Source organism: Cucurbita maxima, unplaced genomic scaffold (assembly GCF_002738345.1).
Source record: "Cucurbita maxima cultivar Rimu unplaced genomic scaffold, Cmax_1.0 Cma_Scf00009, whole genome shotgun sequence".
Taxonomy (NCBI): Eukaryota; Viridiplantae; Streptophyta; class Magnoliopsida; order Cucurbitales; family Cucurbitaceae; genus Cucurbita; species Cucurbita maxima.
In genome coordinates, this window is record NW_019272025.1 from 5383129 (window position 1) to 5400750 (window position 17622).

The 17622-nt window shown below is 39.0% G+C and overlaps 3 protein-coding genes and 1 non-coding gene across 5 annotated transcripts; 2 read left to right on the forward strand and 2 right to left on the reverse strand.

Annotated features, from left to right (window-relative positions):
* Positions 1 to 139: 139 nt before the first annotated feature.
* LOC111483854 (mannan endo-1,4-beta-mannosidase 2-like) lies at positions 140 to 4290 on the forward strand. Of its 2 annotated transcripts, XM_023130207.1 has the most exons (6): positions 141 to 948; positions 1198 to 1430; positions 2371 to 2568; positions 3114 to 3236; positions 3322 to 3533; positions 3629 to 4290. In XM_023130207.1, the coding sequence occupies exons 2-6, from the start codon at positions 1218 to 1220 to the stop codon at positions 4020 to 4022; spliced, it is 1140 nt and encodes a 379-aa protein (XP_022985975.1). In that variant the 5' UTR covers positions 141 to 948; positions 1198 to 1217; the 3' UTR covers positions 4023 to 4290. The 2 variants fall into 2 exon arrangements, with proteins under 2 accessions (XP_022985973.1, XP_022985975.1); XM_023130205.1 differs by having other exon boundaries at positions 140 to 1430.
* A 987-nt stretch (positions 4291 to 5277) lies between these two features.
* LOC111483813 (callose synthase 12-like) lies at positions 5278 to 11278 on the reverse strand. Its single transcript, XM_023130130.1, has 2 exons — positions 5755 to 11278; positions 5278 to 5677 (listed from the first exon to the last, which is right to left on the reverse strand). Exon 1 carries the CDS (start codon positions 11054 to 11056, stop codon positions 5756 to 5758), a length of 5301 nt encoding a protein of 1766 aa, XP_022985898.1. The 5' UTR covers positions 11057 to 11278; the 3' UTR covers positions 5278 to 5677; position 5755.
* Positions 8035 to 8115, reverse strand: LOC111484619. The gene has a single exon (XR_002718545.1). It is a non-coding gene; the product is annotated as a small nucleolar RNA J33 (small nucleolar RNA).
* Positions 11279 to 13918: 2640 nt separating the features above from the next.
* LOC111483877 (riboflavin synthase-like) lies at positions 13919 to 17516 on the forward strand. Its single transcript, XM_023130246.1, has 4 exons — positions 13919 to 14053; positions 14182 to 15427; positions 16060 to 16112; positions 17346 to 17516. Exon 2 carries the CDS (start codon positions 14201 to 14203, stop codon positions 15047 to 15049), a length of 849 nt encoding a protein of 282 aa, XP_022986014.1. The 5' UTR covers positions 13919 to 14053; positions 14182 to 14200; the 3' UTR covers positions 15050 to 15427; positions 16060 to 16112; positions 17346 to 17516.
* Positions 17517 to 17622: the final 106 nt, after the last annotated feature.

Genomic DNA, 17622 nt, shown 5'->3' on the forward strand with positions numbered 1-17622 from the left:
GGGAGAAGAACTTTACTCCATTTCTTAATCAAAATCATCTGATTACTCAGATATTACTTTTGCATTAATCACCAAATGCCAGCTTTCACTAATCTACTTTCTGAACCAACAATGGCGGCATTAATCATGGTGATTTGTAATCAATATGAAAATCAGTGTCTTTTTCCGCTTCTTAAGAGGGCTGCGCTTGCATTAGTTTCTCCATAGTTAACAATGCTTAAGAATTTAACTAAATAAAGGGTGTTGTTTCTTAGGAGGAAATAGCTTAAATCTTTCCATATTTATTCACTTCTTACGATGCTCGCGTATCTGTGTGGACTGTACTATTTGTTATAACCCTTTGCATTGTTTTGATTACTTATTGTTCTGACGCATAAGGACTAAGATTCTTAGATGAAATAGCTTAAAAAAATGGAAATCATGGTGGGAGACAAGGAGAAACTCGAGCATGTGAGTGATTCAGAAGCAGGTTTTTGAGATCCACTGCAGTGGTAAGGTGATCTTTGTCTGTATATTGGAAGGGGGGAAGATTTGGAAGCAGCCCATTTACGTGGGTTGAAGAACAAGACTATTGCGTTCTTGGGTCGTGATCGAAAAGGCTGAAAACCATGAAAAGATACCAACATTCTACCATACTCCCTCAACCTCTTTTTACTTCTTTTGCTTAATCTCTCATTAATTCTTCTTCACTGCTTATTTGGGCTGCAGATTTTGGTGGGGTTTTCTTCAATCATAACCTCTCTGTTCCTTCTCTCTTATAAATCCCCAAAACCCAAGATTGCAATCAGCTTGAAGTGGGAGTGTTACTATTCATAACACGTTCCAACTCCACGAAGAATCGTTGGCATACATTTGTGGTAGAAATAGGGATCTGGGTTTACAATAAGATAGGCCAATTTAGCCGACATTCTTGTTTCTTGTGGTTTAGTGTTCTGAAATCGCATCTGGGTATGAGCGATTCTTTGATTTTGTTTGATATATTGTCATAAACAGTTGAGTTTTGTTTTTTACAATCGTTTCGTTTTGTATTTTGGGGTTTCCATCGCCGCCTATATTGTGTTCGTAGGGAGGAAATAATGGCGGGGAATGGGCTCTTTTACCCGATTCTTGGACTCGCATGTTGTTTGGCTTTCATTTACATATCGTTTGGGGACTGGAAGCTTGGGGATACTAAAGCCCCCAAAATGGGTTTTGTAGAGAGGAATGGAACGAAGTTCATGGTGAATGGGAGGGCGTTTTATATCAACGGATGGAATTCTTACTGGTTTATGGACCATGCCGTTGAGGGACATAGAAAGCCCAGAGTCAGAGCGATGCTGCGGGCGGCGAGGAAGATGGGGCTTACAGTTTGCCGAACTTGGGCCTTCAGCGACGGTGGCTACAATGCCCTCCAGGTTTTTCCCGGCAGGTTTAACGAGCAAGTCTTTAAGGTAAGTGAAACGTCTGTTGCTGTGATGAGCTATATTTTTCTTAGAGATTCCTGTTGTTTCTGTGATTGGGTTCTTTACTTGTTGAGCTCTTGTTTGATTCCTACTCTCATGTGCCTTGGTTCTGTCTTTGTGATTGGCTTCTTCTGAAATTCTATGTCAATGTCTGTTTTAGAGAGCGATGAAGTGTGTCTGCAGGCGTTGGAAGGCTCCACTGGCCAAAAAATGGAAGCTGGGTGCTTCCACCGACAGAAGAATTGTGTGAATATGATTTGAATTCTCACGTTCTATAAGCCGATTGAAAAACATTATTACTTATATTTCTATGAATGCTCAAGGTGGTTTTGTTTGTTTACTTCTTCATATAGTTCTAAGTTCATAAATTGAGGACTGGAGTTCATGGACGAACTAGATAACTTCCTATTACTAACGGTTGGAGAAGGGAACGAAACATTTCTTATAAGGGTGTGAAAACCTCTCCCTAACACTTTTTAAAACCTTTAGGGGAAGCCCAGAAGAGAAAGACCAAAGATGACAATATCGACTAGCGGTGTTCTTGGGCTGTTATAAATGGTATCAGAGTCAGACACTAGGCGGTGTGCCAACGAGGACGTTGGAGCCTTAAGAAGGGTGGATGATGAGATCCCACATCGGTTGGAGAGGGGAATGAAGCATTCCTTCCTATAAGGGTATGAAAACCTCCTCCTAACAAACGCGCTTTAAAACTTTGGGAAAAGCTCAAAGAAGACAATATTTACTAGTGGTGAGCTTGGGCGATTACCATGTCTCTCTCTCTTGTTTCTAAAATGACACATTATTCAAACTACAAACAATAAAATATATGCATATATGTTTTCGTGATTTGTTTGGTTTGACGATAATTTCAATTTGCTCAAGTTGTCGGTTAACAGCTGAAGTTTTAACTGGTTTTTCCTGGTGGCAGGCTTTGGATCATGTCATTGCAGAATCAAGACAACATGGGATAAGGCTTCTCCTTAGCTTAGTCAACAACTTGCAAGCATACGGTGGGAAGACTCAGTATGTGAAGTGGGCATGGCAAGATGGTGTTGGTTTAAGCTCTTCCAATGATTCCTTCTTCTATGATCCGTCGATACGCATTTATTTTAAGAATTATATTAAGGTACGTTCCATATTTATCACTTAGTTTGTCCGGTATGGTTCGTAACGCTAATGATTTGGGTATTCATCCTGAATTTATGCTGTGGATTTTGAGTGTGAGATCCCATATCAGCTGGAGAGGTGAATGAAACATTTCTTATAAGGGTGTGGAAACCTCTCCCTAACAGACGCGTTTTAAAACCTTGAGGGGAAGCCCAGAAGGGAAAACCCAAAAAGGACAATATATGCTAACGGTGGACTTGAGCTGTTACAAATGGTATCAGAGCTAGACACTGAGCGGTGTGCTAGCGAGGATGCTAGGCCCCCAAAGGGAGTGGATTGTGAGATCTCATATCGACTGGAGAGGGGAACGGAACATTTCTTATGAGGGTGTAAAAACCTCTATCTGACAGACATGTTTTAAACCTTGAGGAGAAGCCCAAAAAAGAAAGTCTCAAAAGAACAATATCTGCTAGCACCAAACAAAAATGATTTCCCTTGTCTTAGCTGTTCTTACATTGCTACCTTATGGTGTTTACTCGTTCTAATGTGCACTACACTTTCCAGACTGTCCTAACAAGAAGGAACTCCATCACGGGAATTGAATATAGAAACGATCCGACCATCTTCGGATGGGAATTGATTAACGAGCCACGTTGTATGACCGATGCCTCAGGCGATACTCTTCAAGTAAGTTGATACTCCTCAATATAGTTGTAAGATTCTGATTCTTCTGGCTTCTGAATGTTAAACCAAATGAAAACTGAACTTGTAGGAGTGGATTGAAGAAATGTCAGCTTACATTAAATCGATAGACAAGAAGCATCTATTAACTGTTGGGTTAGAAGGATTTTATGGTCCAAATAGCCCCAAGAAATCTACTGCGAACCCGGAAGAGTGGGCATCCAGACTTGGATCTGATTTCATCCGCAATTCTGAGATCCCACATATAGATTTTGCCTCTGTTCATATCTACCCCGACCATTGGTAAGCATTGAATGATAGTACTCAATGATTCAGCTCATGTCTATGCTCTTAAACCCGTTACTTATACGATGAAATTAACATTCCGTGTTGATTAGGTTCCATGATCAAGATTTTGAAGACGAACTACAATTTGTATCCAAGTGGATGCTCTCTCATATTGAAGATGGTGACAAAGAGTTGAAGAAACCAGTGATGTTTACTGAATTTGGACTGTCAGACCTGAACAAAGGCTTCACCCCAGCTCAGCGGGATAGATTTTACAAAACTGTTTACGACATCATTTACGAATCTGCCAAGAGGAAGCGATCGGGAGCTGGCTCTTTAGCCTGGCAGTTCCTTGTTGAAGGCATGGAAGAGAGTAATGACGATTTCGGGATAGTCCCGTGGGAAAGATCGTCGATATATCGGCTTATTATAGAGCAATCATGCAGGTTGGCAAGGATTGGTGGAGACATCCAACAGTTAAAAGCATTGAAAAATATGTGCTGAGAGATGGTGATTTGAATATTACTTATTTGAGAGAATTCAATTTGTTCCCTTCCTGCTATATTTTGGCTCTCTGCCATTTGTTTCTTCTGTTCATACATATTTGAAATAGATTAGTTAGTTTAACCTATAGGAGTGAGTTTCAACCAGACTAAACATGAACTGGTAGAAGCTGTAGTGTTTTTTGAGCGAATATACAAGCCAGTACATGAACAACAAGCTGTAATGTTTTTGAGTAAATATACGAGTCATAATCTATTTTACCTTTGAAGTTCTCTCCAAGGCTGCAGTGCCAACTTTGTGCAATTTTTTACCCAAGTTATTAGCACATCAAGTGAGTGTCTTGCTTCTTGGAAACCCTATTTAGCTTTGGAGACTCGGGAGCTTGAAGTCGTGCCCCCTCTCGACTTCATCTGTGAGATCCCACATCAGTTTGAGAAGGGAACAAAACTTTCCTTATAAGAATGTGGAAACTCTCCCGAGTGGATAAGTTTTAAAACCTTGAGGGAAAACTTAGAAGGAAAAGTCCAAAGAGACAATATATGCTAACGGTGGACTTGAGCTGTTACAAATGGTATCAGATCCAGACATCAGGCCGTGTGCCGGCAAGGACGCTAGGCTCCCAAGGGGAGTGGATTGTGAGATCCCACATCAGTTGGGTAAAGAAATGAAATATTTCTTATAAGGGTGTAAAAAAACTCTCCCTAATGGATGCCTTTTAAAACTGAGGGGAAGCTCAGAAGAGAAAGCTTAAAGAGGACAATATCTGCTAGCGGTGGATTTAGATTGTTACAAATGGTATCAGACACTAGGCGGTGTGCCAACAAGGACGCTGGGCTCCCAAGGGGGGTGAATTGTGAGATCCCACCTCAATTGAAGAGGGGAACGAAACATTCTTTATAAGGGTGAAGAAACCTCTCCTCGGGACCCCAAATGGGTGGATTGTGAGATCCCGCATCAGTTGTAGAAACCTCTCCCTAGTAAACGTATTTTAAAATCTTGAAGGAAAACTCGAAAATCAAAGCTCAAATAAGATAATATTTGCTAGTAGTAAGCTTGTAACATCATCAGTTCAAGCGGATTTCGATAAAAAAATGTATTAAATTTGTAGTTGGGAATGAATCTCATGGTATAAAATGGACTATCTTTTCATTTAAAACAAATGGCAATGTTCATAAATGATTCTCTGGTACAATTAATCACTACAAGTCGGGCAAGCTAAAACTAGAAAGTCTTCTAACGACAGCAGATGTCAGGATTGACAGCAAAAAATGTATATATAAATCTCATTAAGTTGAAGTATAAGGAAATGCCTGAGGATAGCCACAAGCATTATGTTCATTTTTACATCAACAAATCACAGCAATTGCGAAACAAAGAATTTGAAATAACTCAAGCAATCATCAGATCAGACAAATCTACTCCAACCTATTCTTCTGCATCAGAGTACCCTGTGGGAGGATATAATACAGAAAACTTCCCCAAAATAACCAACAAATTTACCTATGAAAATTTGATCATACACAAAAATTGAAACACTAACCAAATATAATCATAGGTAGAAGAGTTTTCGCATCTGCCTTTGTCGACGCAAAGGACGAACATGGGCTACTATGTCGTACGCCGATTTTTCTACATCTGCTGCTGACGTTCTAAACCTGAAATGAACGGGAACTTTTCACCATCAGTTACCTATTGGCAACTGGTATGCAAACATTGGAGATGAAGCAATTACCTCAATCTTGATCAACCTTGGATTTTTTTCCAGTAACAATCTGGAATATCCTAAGGCCTCTACTGAAAGCTTCATTAAATAAGATCCTCGTCTGCATTGACTGAAAACCAGGTAACCATGATAGCACGGCCACAGGAACCATGACGATCACTCCAAACAGTATATCGTAGAATCGTGCCACAGCGATAACAATGTCCCAAAGTATGGTCGAATGGAGGAAGGGCCGGAGTACTTGGGCAATCAGCAGAAATCCCCATCCCGTGGGAAGAAACGCCAACAAACTAGTGAAGATATCTCTGAATTCGAATGCCGTGAATTCTAGCAAGGCGACTATGACAACTATGGCAAGTATAATAATGAGGAATTGCACAAGCCGATAGTAGATGTGATCTTTTGCAGCATATTTGTTCCGAGCATATGCTACAACCACATAGGTTGCCAAGGCAACAAATACGCATATCCAAGACAAGAGGTAAACAGCAATACTTTTACTGCCAGCAGAAATTCCAAGCTGATATACAACACCATACTGGAAAAAGAAGAATCTGAGGTCTAAGATAACCTCCAGCACCTTTCCCCAAAACCCAGTTGTCTTTAAATGATCCTGCTCTTCATACCACCATCTTTCCCAACTCTGTTCAGCTTTCGCAAATATGCTGCCACGATACCATATCCAGTTCATGAAGTCATCAAAGTCGTATACAGTCTTCAACCAATCAAAACCAGAAGGATTAAATACAAAAGGAGCCATCAACCATGAAAGTACAAGGAACCAACTCGTGAAGGTCATAGCAATATAAACAAATGTGTTAGAAGATACTGCATTATGTGATGCATAAACAATAAGGATCAAACCAAGTTCGATTGCTTTAATGAAATGGCTACGAGCATAAAGCCTATAGTTTTCTGCAAAACTCTTGTGCTGCACAACAAAACCACGGCCTGTAGCTCGATATTTCGCACCACCGTGAAGAATTGTTCTTCCGAAATAATGAGCACGAGTTCCCATTGAAAATGTGTAGAATATAGATGAAAGCTGGAGTTGCATGGTCAAAAAATCCCAGATTGATTGAAGGAAACCATGTTCAAGCGAATTTTCTACTATCATTGGTAGTGCAGTGAATAGACCAAGTTGGATGATGAACTGCTGGTTCAAGATTGTCGCAAGTGCCCCATTGTTAGATTCCCTTGCGATTTCATTTTCAATGCCACTAAGAGCAAGATACAGTCGCCCCCATAAGAATACATATACAGTTAAAGTTACCATCATCGTGTTGAAAAAGAATCCGACAGTACTGTAAAAGAACGATAGCATACGGAAGAAGTCGAGCCTGTGGCCCAACCTGTATACATCTCTACTAAGAACTTGCTCCCCATTTCCACTAGCAACCTTGGCTTCAAACATAGAAACCTGATTGAATCCAACATCCCTCCCCTTGCCTACTTGGATGTATTCATGGTGCGTAACGTTTCCTCCACGCAGCGTACAGTTAAAGCCAGCAAATATGTCTTCACTGATGTTAATCACTCTGGATGCTTTACTGATTCCACCTCGAGTCAAGAACCAAAAACGATCAAACATATCTGGATGACCATAATGCATACGAATCTTTAATGGGTTAGCTAGAACTCGTTGACCCAATGTGACAAAACTAGTTTCTTGAGCTGACATAAACCAAGCAAGTGATGAAACGGAACCAGTAAAAATATGCTCTCTAACTCCCAAGATAGTTGGCTTCCTAATTCCATAACTGCGCTTGAATTCTTCCAAGAGATTTCTCATTTTGAGTGCCTCCTCAAAATAGTTGTCTTGGTTCATATCAATTGTTTGGACTGCATCACCACGTGTAAAGATAATAGCATGATTTTGATTCTCCGGCTTACCCTCTCCAAGCTTCAAGGGACCAGGCAACTTTATCCTGTAAATCTCCACTTCCTTCTCTAGCTGATGATCATATTTTACCAGAACCGAGTAGTACTCTTTCTCTTCTCTCCCGGTACAAACCTCGTCAACATAGGCAACTCGCAGGGCCTCGTTGCTCTTCATCAAATATAAAATTTCCTCAGCATGCGGATCTTTTTTGGCCTTTTGGGACCCATAAATCTGACAGGCAACCACGTAAGTATATTTCATCAAAGCAGTCCCATACTCATGGCCCTTAAAAAGAAAACTTACAGAACTGCCTGTTCTACTTAAGCTCCTAGTCTGAAGTGATCTATCTGAAGCTACACTATCAATACTACCTTCTTGTCCCATAGAACCAAGTTCTTGTGATCCTTCCCTAATGTCCATCTCAGAAGCAGAATCCAAATATGCTAGCATCTTGAGGGCTCGATAATAATACATCATTCCTCTTACAGTTCGAGTAAGTGTCTGACCCCTGAATGATGCCCAAAGCCTAAGATCTCTTAGCTTGGTTGTCCAAATTTCACTGTCTTTCCCCATCCCTTCTCGGCGCATTCGCTCCAGAAAATTTTTCCATTCATCAACATAAATTGTCTGCAGATAATACAGAATCGAAATTCCATCTTCATTTTCGGTACGAAGCTGTTCTTTGCTGTATAAAACTTCCTCACTATAGTAAGGGGTCAGAACACTGAAAGCCATCATTTTCTCAACTTGAGGTGCATGAGGAATGTTCATGAATAAGGAGTTACTGAAAAAAGCAAGTCGACGCCTTGCCTCGAGATTTATTGGTATATTATGCATAGAGTCCCGAGAGGTAAGAATAGTATGCAAACGGCGAACCTGGCGGTAAAAGCTCTCATTGCCAACATCAGGAAACTTAACAGCATTTTCAAAAAGAAGTCCAGTGGTTGAAGTTGAGTTACGAAGAGCCAATCCATCAATTATTAGTTGATCACCGCTTCTCTTCTCCTTAAAGAAGTCTCGTGTGGTAATTTCATAAACGGCCTGTAGAGTGTTCACGACTCCAATAGTGTCTTTCTTAGGTTTGGTCAATAGTTCAGCCAGTTTGATCAACTTGGTATGAAGATCTGGCAATGCATTCATATTGAATGTTTTTGTGAACTTCTCGATCTCGATAGAGTGATCAATCTCTTGAAACAAAACTGTCATGATTGATTTCTCTTCAGTATTATGCTTAAGAATCTGAAGTAGCAAATGCTTGATGGATTCATAGGCTTCAATGACTGCACAACGTCTATACTCATTCTTGCATATCTTATGCCAGAGCCATTTGTCAGTAGCATCTGTTAATTCTTTGGCCTGACTGAGTGAAAGCAATAGCTCATTGCAAAGAAGGAAACATGGCCAGCGAACAACTTTAATACTCCAAGAATTCAGGGGCAGCTCCAATAGCTCAACCTCACGATCAGAGATAATATCTTCTTCCCTGAAAATAGTTATTATCTCATTCCATATTATAGCAAACTTAGTTGCCTCAACCTGATTAGATTCAAGCTTATTGTAAGAGTGGCCAAGCCCATATCTAAGCTTCAACCGATGAATAGCATCTTTAAACTTGCTCTTCAGTGTGCCCCTGGCATTCAGAAGTTGTTCTTGAGGCATTAGATTGAATTGAATGGCACTGGCAAAGAACTGGAACCTGAGCCTCAATTGTGGGATATTCCGTATTTCACCCAAGTGGTCAAACAACCCAACAGCTGCTCCAACAAATGAGGAGTAGATTGAATACCAAATCTGCAAATCCATGAGGTAGATCAAGAGAACAGGAAGCCAAAGTAATAGGACAGCGAATCTGTTACTCCCCCTAAAGAACTGGTGCCACTCGTAGCTCACATCCCCCAACTTCAACAGTGCTTTTGTCGGCCCCATCATGGGCTTGATCTGCAGAAAATAACTGAAGCTGAATTTTGAAGCAAGAACCAGAATCCAGAACATGCTGTACTTGATATTGTCCACTAGACCTTCCCTCAGCCCACGTCCAACAAAAGTCCTGCTCTGAAACCACCAGGATAACATATAAAAGATCCTCCAGTTGGTCTCTTCCATAAAGTTCCTAATCCATGGAAGGATAAAAAGAGCCAATGCCAGAACCTCTGGAGCAATAAAGACACCGGCTGCAATAAGAAAATTGCCAATGTCCTTGTCAGCCTGTGCAGACCAAGCTCGATCTTGGCTCCTCTGCGACCAAATCCTCCAATAAAAAACTATGAACAAAACAGTCCATGCTGCAGCAACAATAGATTTCATTATCATTCTCACTGCAGGTCCCAAAGTTTCCCTCGAAACCAAGCTATACTGCATCGCTGCATCAAGCAATGACTTGACAAACCTCAAGCCACTCCAAGTGAAGAACACAGAGAAAAGCTTAATTTGGATATCTCGCTCCCTCAATGAATACCATGGCTGCCTACCGTCCCATGCAACAATAATTGCCGCCTGGAGAAATAGAATTAACATGACCCATAAACGATCAAAACTTCGAAACAAGTTCCAGAAAGACCTCTGTTCTACAAACCCAGTCTTGCCCACATGCCTACTCTTGCTAGAAGTCACAAAAAAGTTACTACCCACATCAATGGGCCATTTGAGTTTCTGAAAGCACCTCTTACTCCAAAAATATTCGTTAATATCATCATAATTCCTCCATACACGATGCGGGGCAGTACCATTTTTGCTACTCTCAACCTCAGATTTTATGGTCTCGTAAATGGGTTTAACAACACAATTTAGGAAAGCGTTTTCGCCCGATACAGAGGGCAAAATCGGCTGTCCAGTGTTCTCATCAATATAATCCTCCAAAATCTTATTCAATTCCATGGCCATGTGATGAAAGATATAACAAATACATTCAGGAGCAAAGCGTAAATTAGCGGACTCACCCCATATGAGCAAGTACAACGAAACGTAAAGCAATTCGCGGCGCTGATCCGGCTCACGACGATCCGAGATCCAAATGTTGGACTTCTTCCCCAGGTATGAGCACCAATTGGTGTAGTTCTTCAAAAGCGTCTTCCTGAAACGCCCTAAAACGCCGGCGTCGAGAGCGTCGATATTATCAGGGGGAGGGATTAAGCGCATCTGAGCATTGGCCAAATGAAGCACAAGATGCTCCCGTTGGTTCCGAACGTTATCCTTCTGAAAACCAAAGAAGAGAGCAAGCCAATCGAGAATATCCAACTGAGAGTGCCATTTAACATACGGCGGCTTCCGGAGGTCACCAACTGCCCGCAGTGCAGCAGTGGCAGCGCGCACCTCCGGAAACCGAAGCGAAGGATGGTCGGCAAGGAGATTGTGGATCGGTATTATATTAAAAGGTTCATTTTCTTCCGGCGAACCAGGGCGCGGCGGCGGAGGGCGGTTTCGAATACTCATGTCATTAAAAATCAAGGCTAGATTCAACAAAAACAAGATGTAGCTTCAGATTCCGTCGAACAGGTGAGTGTTTTGGAAGACAGAAAGAGCTCAAGAAGCAGAAGAACAGAAGACAAATGGCGCATTCGGAAATGGAGACAAAAGGGCGGACGGAAGCAGAAGGAGAAGAAGCGTCCTGGTTGGCGCCTTGCCGTTTTGTTCATCCCATGTACTGAACTGATTCTCCTTCCAAATATCCAAATTTAGTGTCTTTTTCCAAATTTTAAAAACTATTAAATTACAGCTGTAAATTTTTATATATTTTGATAAACAAACAAAAAAGGTTGTATATTTAAATTTTGAAAATAATTATGTCGTCATTAATTTCCGTTCTAATTCCACTTTTTTTTCCCCTTTTTTAATCAGATAAACCTATTTGTTTTATCCCAAAAATAATAATAATAATAATAATTTGCAATGCTTAAATTATATTTATATGGTATTTTTTAAAATTTTGACAAGTGCTCTTGGATCCCTATTTTTTGCCCTCTACGAGATATTTGTGTTTATTTCCTCTTAACTAATTCTAATAAATAAATAAGCCATATAATTTTTTTTTTGGCGAGCTTCATGTGGAGCCTCGACTCGAGTGGATCATTAGATTCGTTCTACTACGCGATGCAAAAGATACTAAAATAGCTCAGAATCATATCCATACTCGATATTGATTCTGAATGACATAGTTATAAGATTCGAAAGGGGAGCACCCACTCATTCTCACTTTCGACCAATATGACAATTTCGAACTCAGTCATACTTTATTTGATTAAGAAATATCTTTGGCGGGTAACTTACACGTAATATTTCTTTTTAAGCTATTGGTTGACAAACTTGTTTTCTCGGAAATTGTAGGTTAAATGGAACTTTCTTAAAAAATATATAATTTTTTTTTTTTTTAATGAGGGTTAAAGTAAAAAAGAAAATAAAAAAGGGCCGTTGATATATTTTATATTAAAAAGGCATATCCACGTGTCGAATGATGGTTGGCCAGCAGTGAGAAGGAAAGATGATTAAAGGAGCCGTTTGGTTTGAAGTTGCGTCCATCTGCAAACAGCAAAGATAATGGCACTTTTTTTCTTTTCTTTTTCTTTTTCTTTTTTTTTTCTCCCTAAAATTGAGGTTTCTAATTAATAATAATATATTTATGGTGGGACCCACGGACATCCTTTTCCCCTGGAAATATTAAAATTTAAATACAAATTATGTTAGGACCTCATCTACTCTGTGGTCACCAGCTGTGGCACGTGACCGATTGGGTGGGATAAAAAGAAAGATTTAAATACTATTTTTTTTTTTTAATTTAAGATTTTTCAAAAAATTTAATTTTTATTAATGTGTGCTATGATATTAAAAAAATTTCAAAACTACTTTTTAACTTTTATTAAAGCACGACGTCAGTTGTCCGGAGATGTCACAATCATGCTTGCCTAAAGCATGACAGATGTCCCAGTCTTATTTGTCTAAGCCGGTTGACAGGGACGTCAACCAATTGAGTGAGGGAGAATCGATCATGCATGTCCAAGGCGTTTTGTCAATAGTCGCATGACAAATATCCTGGTCTAGGACGTGTTGTCCATGGTTGCATGCTCGTTCCAAACCCCTTTTACATGTTTTCATCCTATATACGTTTTTATCATATTTCATATTAGATTAGTACGAGGGTGTATGACCATTCACCAAAATCGTGTCTATACTTGCAAGGGCTAAAATGCCCCAAAATGTACTATAGGGGACATGATTAGTTGTCAACTTTTCCCTACTCCATAGTTATATACAGTAAGCAGTTGCTTACATTCCCATATAACATCAATTTCAATTTCTCAAATCTTGCTCTTATTTTTAAATTTAAAATTACAATTAGTATACATTTAAAATATATTTTGAATTTTCGATTAGTTTTGTAAAATATATTTTAAATTTTTAAAAAATTTAAAAAATATTATTTAGACAAAATATAAATCTTAAGAATATTTGTATTAATTTGTAACTTAAATCGATATTTCATGTGAGGCGTATATGTGACGTGGCGGCCATGTGTTTCAAAATTCAAAATGCAGTAATTGAAGAGTAGAAAAGACAGGGAAACGGACACCGTAGCTTATGGAACACGAAGCGCGAGTTCCAATGTCAACTTTGGCTAAGGAATTTGACGTGGACAACCTTATGACATGTCTGCGCCAGCGTGGAAAAATAAAAGTTAACATAAATAGAAAATAATTAGACAAAATATAACATAAACAAAACATTAAATTTTGATTTACATGATCCATGTTTCAACATATCCATAAATTCCACATTAATATAAAAAAACTAAATTAATATTTTCATTAAATTCTGTTTTTTTTATATATATATAAAATAAGTGTTTACAAAATATTTTAAGTAGCTCTAACCTAATTAAGATTATCAAAATTTTGTATTTATTTATTTATTGTATTAAATTATATTTTAAGGCAATTTAAGTTTTTTTTTTTAATAAAATTTAAAAATTTTCATGTAATCACATTTAATGTCTCCAAAATCAATCCCATAAGGGAAGTTAGTGTGTTTGAAATAAATTGGAAAAAAAAGAAAGTAATTTTTAAATGCAATTATTATTTTTTTTAAAATATTATTTTTTTTGTAAACTGCTTAAAGAAAAGTAATAGTTTAATTGTTATTTGAGTGATTTTAGATAATAAAAATCATTTTCTTTATTTTTTTAAATATATATTTAATTTAATTTAATTTAAAATATATTTTTTTGCAAAAAAAAAAATAATTGAAAGATGATTTAAAATAAAATAAAATTAATTTATTAAGCTATTTAGCATTCCATTTCTCGCCTCTGGACATTTTTCGTCCACTTTTTCTTGACTTGGACCATCAATGGCTCAGGCCCAGGCTCAGGCTCAACCACAACCCCAACAACGAACACTTGAGTAATCAATTTCTTCTCCGACGACAATCCACGTTGTAGTGAGTTCTTTTCTTGTTTTTCATTAATCTTCTTTCTGCTCTGATTTCGATTGATTTTGTTCAGTTTTTGAATGGATATAGTTTGCTTGAGGTTTAGGGTTTTGAATTCTTCCTTGGTTGATGTGTAGTTGAATTGAAATTGAGGAAATGGCTACGTTTTCTTCGCTCTCTACTGCGATTTCATTATCCAATATCCCCAAAATGGTTCCTCCCAGAAGGGATGCGATTCTCAATGTTCATCCGTCATCGTCCCAATTTTGCCCCAGGTTCGAACTCAATACGAATAGATCTCTTTTCACTCTATTCACCTCCTGCCGTAAGCCTCAATTGCGTTGCAAACCTCGGCCGAGGAGTTCGGTTCAATGCCTTTTCACAGGCATTGTTGAAGAAATAGGCCATGTCAAACAAGTGGGTATTGCTGAACATGGGGGTTTTGATTTGAAGATTACTGCCAAAACTGTTCTTGAAGGTGTAAACCTTGGAGATAGCATTTCTGTGAACGGAACTTGTCTTACTGTGACTGCTTTTGATCACCAACTGTCGGAATTCAAGGTGGGATTAGCGCCTGAAACGCTTAGGAAGACTTCGTTGGTGGAACTCACGGCTGGTTCACCTGTGAATTTGGAGAGGGCGGTTCAACCAATCAGCCGAATGGGTGGGCATTTTGTGCAGGGGCATGTAGATGGGACTGGGGAGATAATCTCAATGGATCCTGAGGGGGATTCGCTGTGGATAAAGGTGAGAACGTCAGAGGCTTTGCTCAAGTACATTGTACCCAAAGGATTCATTGCAGTGGATGGGACTAGCTTGACTGTGGTGGATGTTTTTGATGAGGAGAAGGCTTTTAACTTCATGTTGGTTGCTTATACTCAGAAAAACGTTGTCATTCCATTGAAGAACGTTGGGCAGTTGGTGAATTTGGAGGTAGATATTCTTGGCAAGTATGTGCAGAGGCTCCTCAGCAATGGTGCCATCAAGCCCATTGAGTCTTCATGATTGCAAAGCCTGGAAAAAAAAATTGTCTTAATAGTTGCAATCTTCTTCTACATAAAGTTGTAACCTGCCTTGTTATTATTAGTTTTTTTAACCATTATCAACTTGGGGCTGGGGATGAATAAATAGCATGATGTGCTACTTTTTCATTGTCCCATTTGTATTTGAAACACGGATACTACTCGTTCTACTACTAAATTGAACTTCTTTTTCGGCAAAATAATGCCTTTACACTTTCCATGGGGTTGGGGATGAATAAATGGTCTGATGTTCTTGATAGAATCCATACCAGGACCAAGCTATATTGATATAAAGGATGAAAACTTACTAGATAAAGCTAGTAATTTGAGGAACTTGAATTTCAAGATTTCTTTCAGCGAGGTAATGCTTTTACTCTTTCCATATCTTTGCTGTTACATACTTTCAAGAAATCTGAGTAGAATAATTTATCTCGGTGCTGTCAGTTGATATTTAGGTGATTAGATCATGATAGATATAGAAAACCAGGTGAGACTTGAAAGTTGAATCGGCTGTATGGAGGCAAGCCAATCTAGGTTAGATCAACACTCCAAGGAGAGAACTTTTTCAATTAAGCCAAGATATTGATGTTACGTTGCCATTTTTAGTGCCTAAACTAGATGGAGACCATAGGAGAAGTTGCAATATCGCACAGTGATGGAACATTTACAACTTTTAATGATTCCAGGCTTCAACTCTAGGATGGATGAATAACTTATTGAAGATTTATGTGAAGGGACTAGCACGAACTTTTTTTGCTGCGCTGGTGTATGTTCCAGCTTTTATAACTGAAATGCTTCCCTTTCTTTGTTCGTCAGCTGAGTACATGGAGTCTTCTTTCCAGTGGTCTTTTCTATTTTCTTTTTCTCAGTTGAGATTGCCTTCCTGTTATTTCAAACCTCTACATTCTCAAGTTTTCATTCCATTCCATCAGGTGCTGATGTTGACTGCTAATAAATTTGTTTGGTCTTATTCCTGCATGTTTTTTTTTTCAGAGAGTATGGTTGGCTAATCACGGTAAGGGGTCGATAAAGGTTTACTCAACGAGGTAAACATAATATTACTCATGCTTTATTAATTGATGTTATAGAATCTTCATATGTGCAAGTAAAGCACAAGAGCTACATCATAGTTACCTTCTTGAATATATACCTTATAGGATATGTTTGATGGATTGTTCTTGAACTAAAATGGGAGTACTAATCGGTAGTATTGATGTGAGATCCCACATCGGTTGAAGAGGGGAGTGCATTCTTTATAAGGGTGTAGAAATTTCTCCCTAGCTGATGCATTTAAAATCCTTGAGAGAAAGCTCGGAAGGGAAAGTCCAAAGAGGACAATATCTGCTAGCGGTGGGCTTGGGCTGTTACAAATGGTATTAGAGCCAGGCACAGGGCAGTGTGCCAACAAGGACGCTTAGTCCCGAAAGGGAGTGGATACCGGGCGGTGTGCCAGCGAGGACGCTGAGCCCCAAAGGGGATTGACACTAGGTGGTGTGCCAACAAGGATGCTTAGCCCCGAAGGGAGGTGGATTGTGAGATCCCACGTCGGTTGGAGAAGGGAACGAAACATTCTTTATAAGGGTGTGGAAACCTCTCCCTAGCAGACGCGTTTTAAATCGAGGAAAAATCCCAAAGGAAAACTCCAAATAGGACAATATCTGCTGGTCGTGAGCTTGAACTGTTGCATTCGAGTTTACCGGAAGACAAGTGAATATATGTGTTATTGATTAACTAATAGTTACTCTATTCAGATTGATCTTATCCAACCCAAAGTGATGATTATGAATCAGCTCAATTTATTTAATCTAGATATCAAACAATGGATCTAGACGGACTGTGAACGATGAGTCCATTCTTTGCTGAAACATTCCTGGATGGATTCAATTGTTTATTCCTATTAAGGGTAGGCAAGGAAAGTTCTTAAATTCTGGGACCCAGGCTGAAACTGAATTTTGTCATGTTTTTCATGTTCGGTTTCTCAATTACCTAATCCCTTGAGTTCTCTCGTGTGATGCTGATCTGTTATGAGGTTTCGTCTACAAAAGCATATCCTGCAGCATATTATTTGACCATAAAAAGTAACTCAGCTTTGTTTTTTTATTGTTTTTGTTCTTTTTATGGATAACCATGAATGTCTGGCTGGTTCCCAATAGTCAAGGTGATATACTAATCTCATAGGTCAACTGCTCGACCACCCAGCCACCAATATTTGTAAGATATTTAAGAAAAGAATAGCAAAGTTTGTTTTAGTTTTAATTTCCTGATTTGGTTGGATGTAGGGCATGGGAAGAGCGCTGGCTTTTTGATATGAAGTTGTGGAGAGGGCAGATATTTGCAGCCAAATGGTAATTTGACCACTAAACCAATCATTGAGCAACAGCTAGTACCACAATGTGTAAGGAAATGAGAGGTCAAAGTCCCCGACCTAGTGATAGATGGGACAGAGATTTTTCATTCTAGTTGTACCTAAATCTAGACTGTGATGAATGTGTTAACTTTATACATTGTTTTAGAAAAATCTCTGCATCTTAAAGAGTTTGTTTCGTTAGAGCTTTG

What these genes read in the sequence shown, in the direction of transcription:
- LOC111483854 (XM_023130205.1), top strand. Translation starts at nt 1,077, where the DNA reads ATGGCGGGGAATGGGCTCTTTTACCCGATTCTTGGACTCGCATGTTGT. An exon ending in ATTTTAAGAATTATATTAAG is followed by an intron (nt 2,569 to 3,113) that starts GTACGTTCCATA and finishes TACACTTTCCAG; the next exon opens with ACTGTCCTAACAAGAAGGAA. An exon ending in CATATCTACCCCGACCATTG is followed by an intron (nt 3,534 to 3,628) that starts GTAAGCATTGAA and finishes CGTGTTGATTAG; the next exon opens with GTTCCATGATCAAGATTTTG.
- LOC111483813 (XM_023130130.1), bottom strand. Translation starts at nt 11,056, where the DNA reads ATGAGTATTCGAAACCGCCCTCCGCCGCCGCGCCCTGGTTCGCCGGAA.
- LOC111483877 (XM_023130246.1), top strand. Translation starts at nt 14,201, where the DNA reads ATGGCTACGTTTTCTTCGCTCTCTACTGCGATTTCATTATCCAATATC.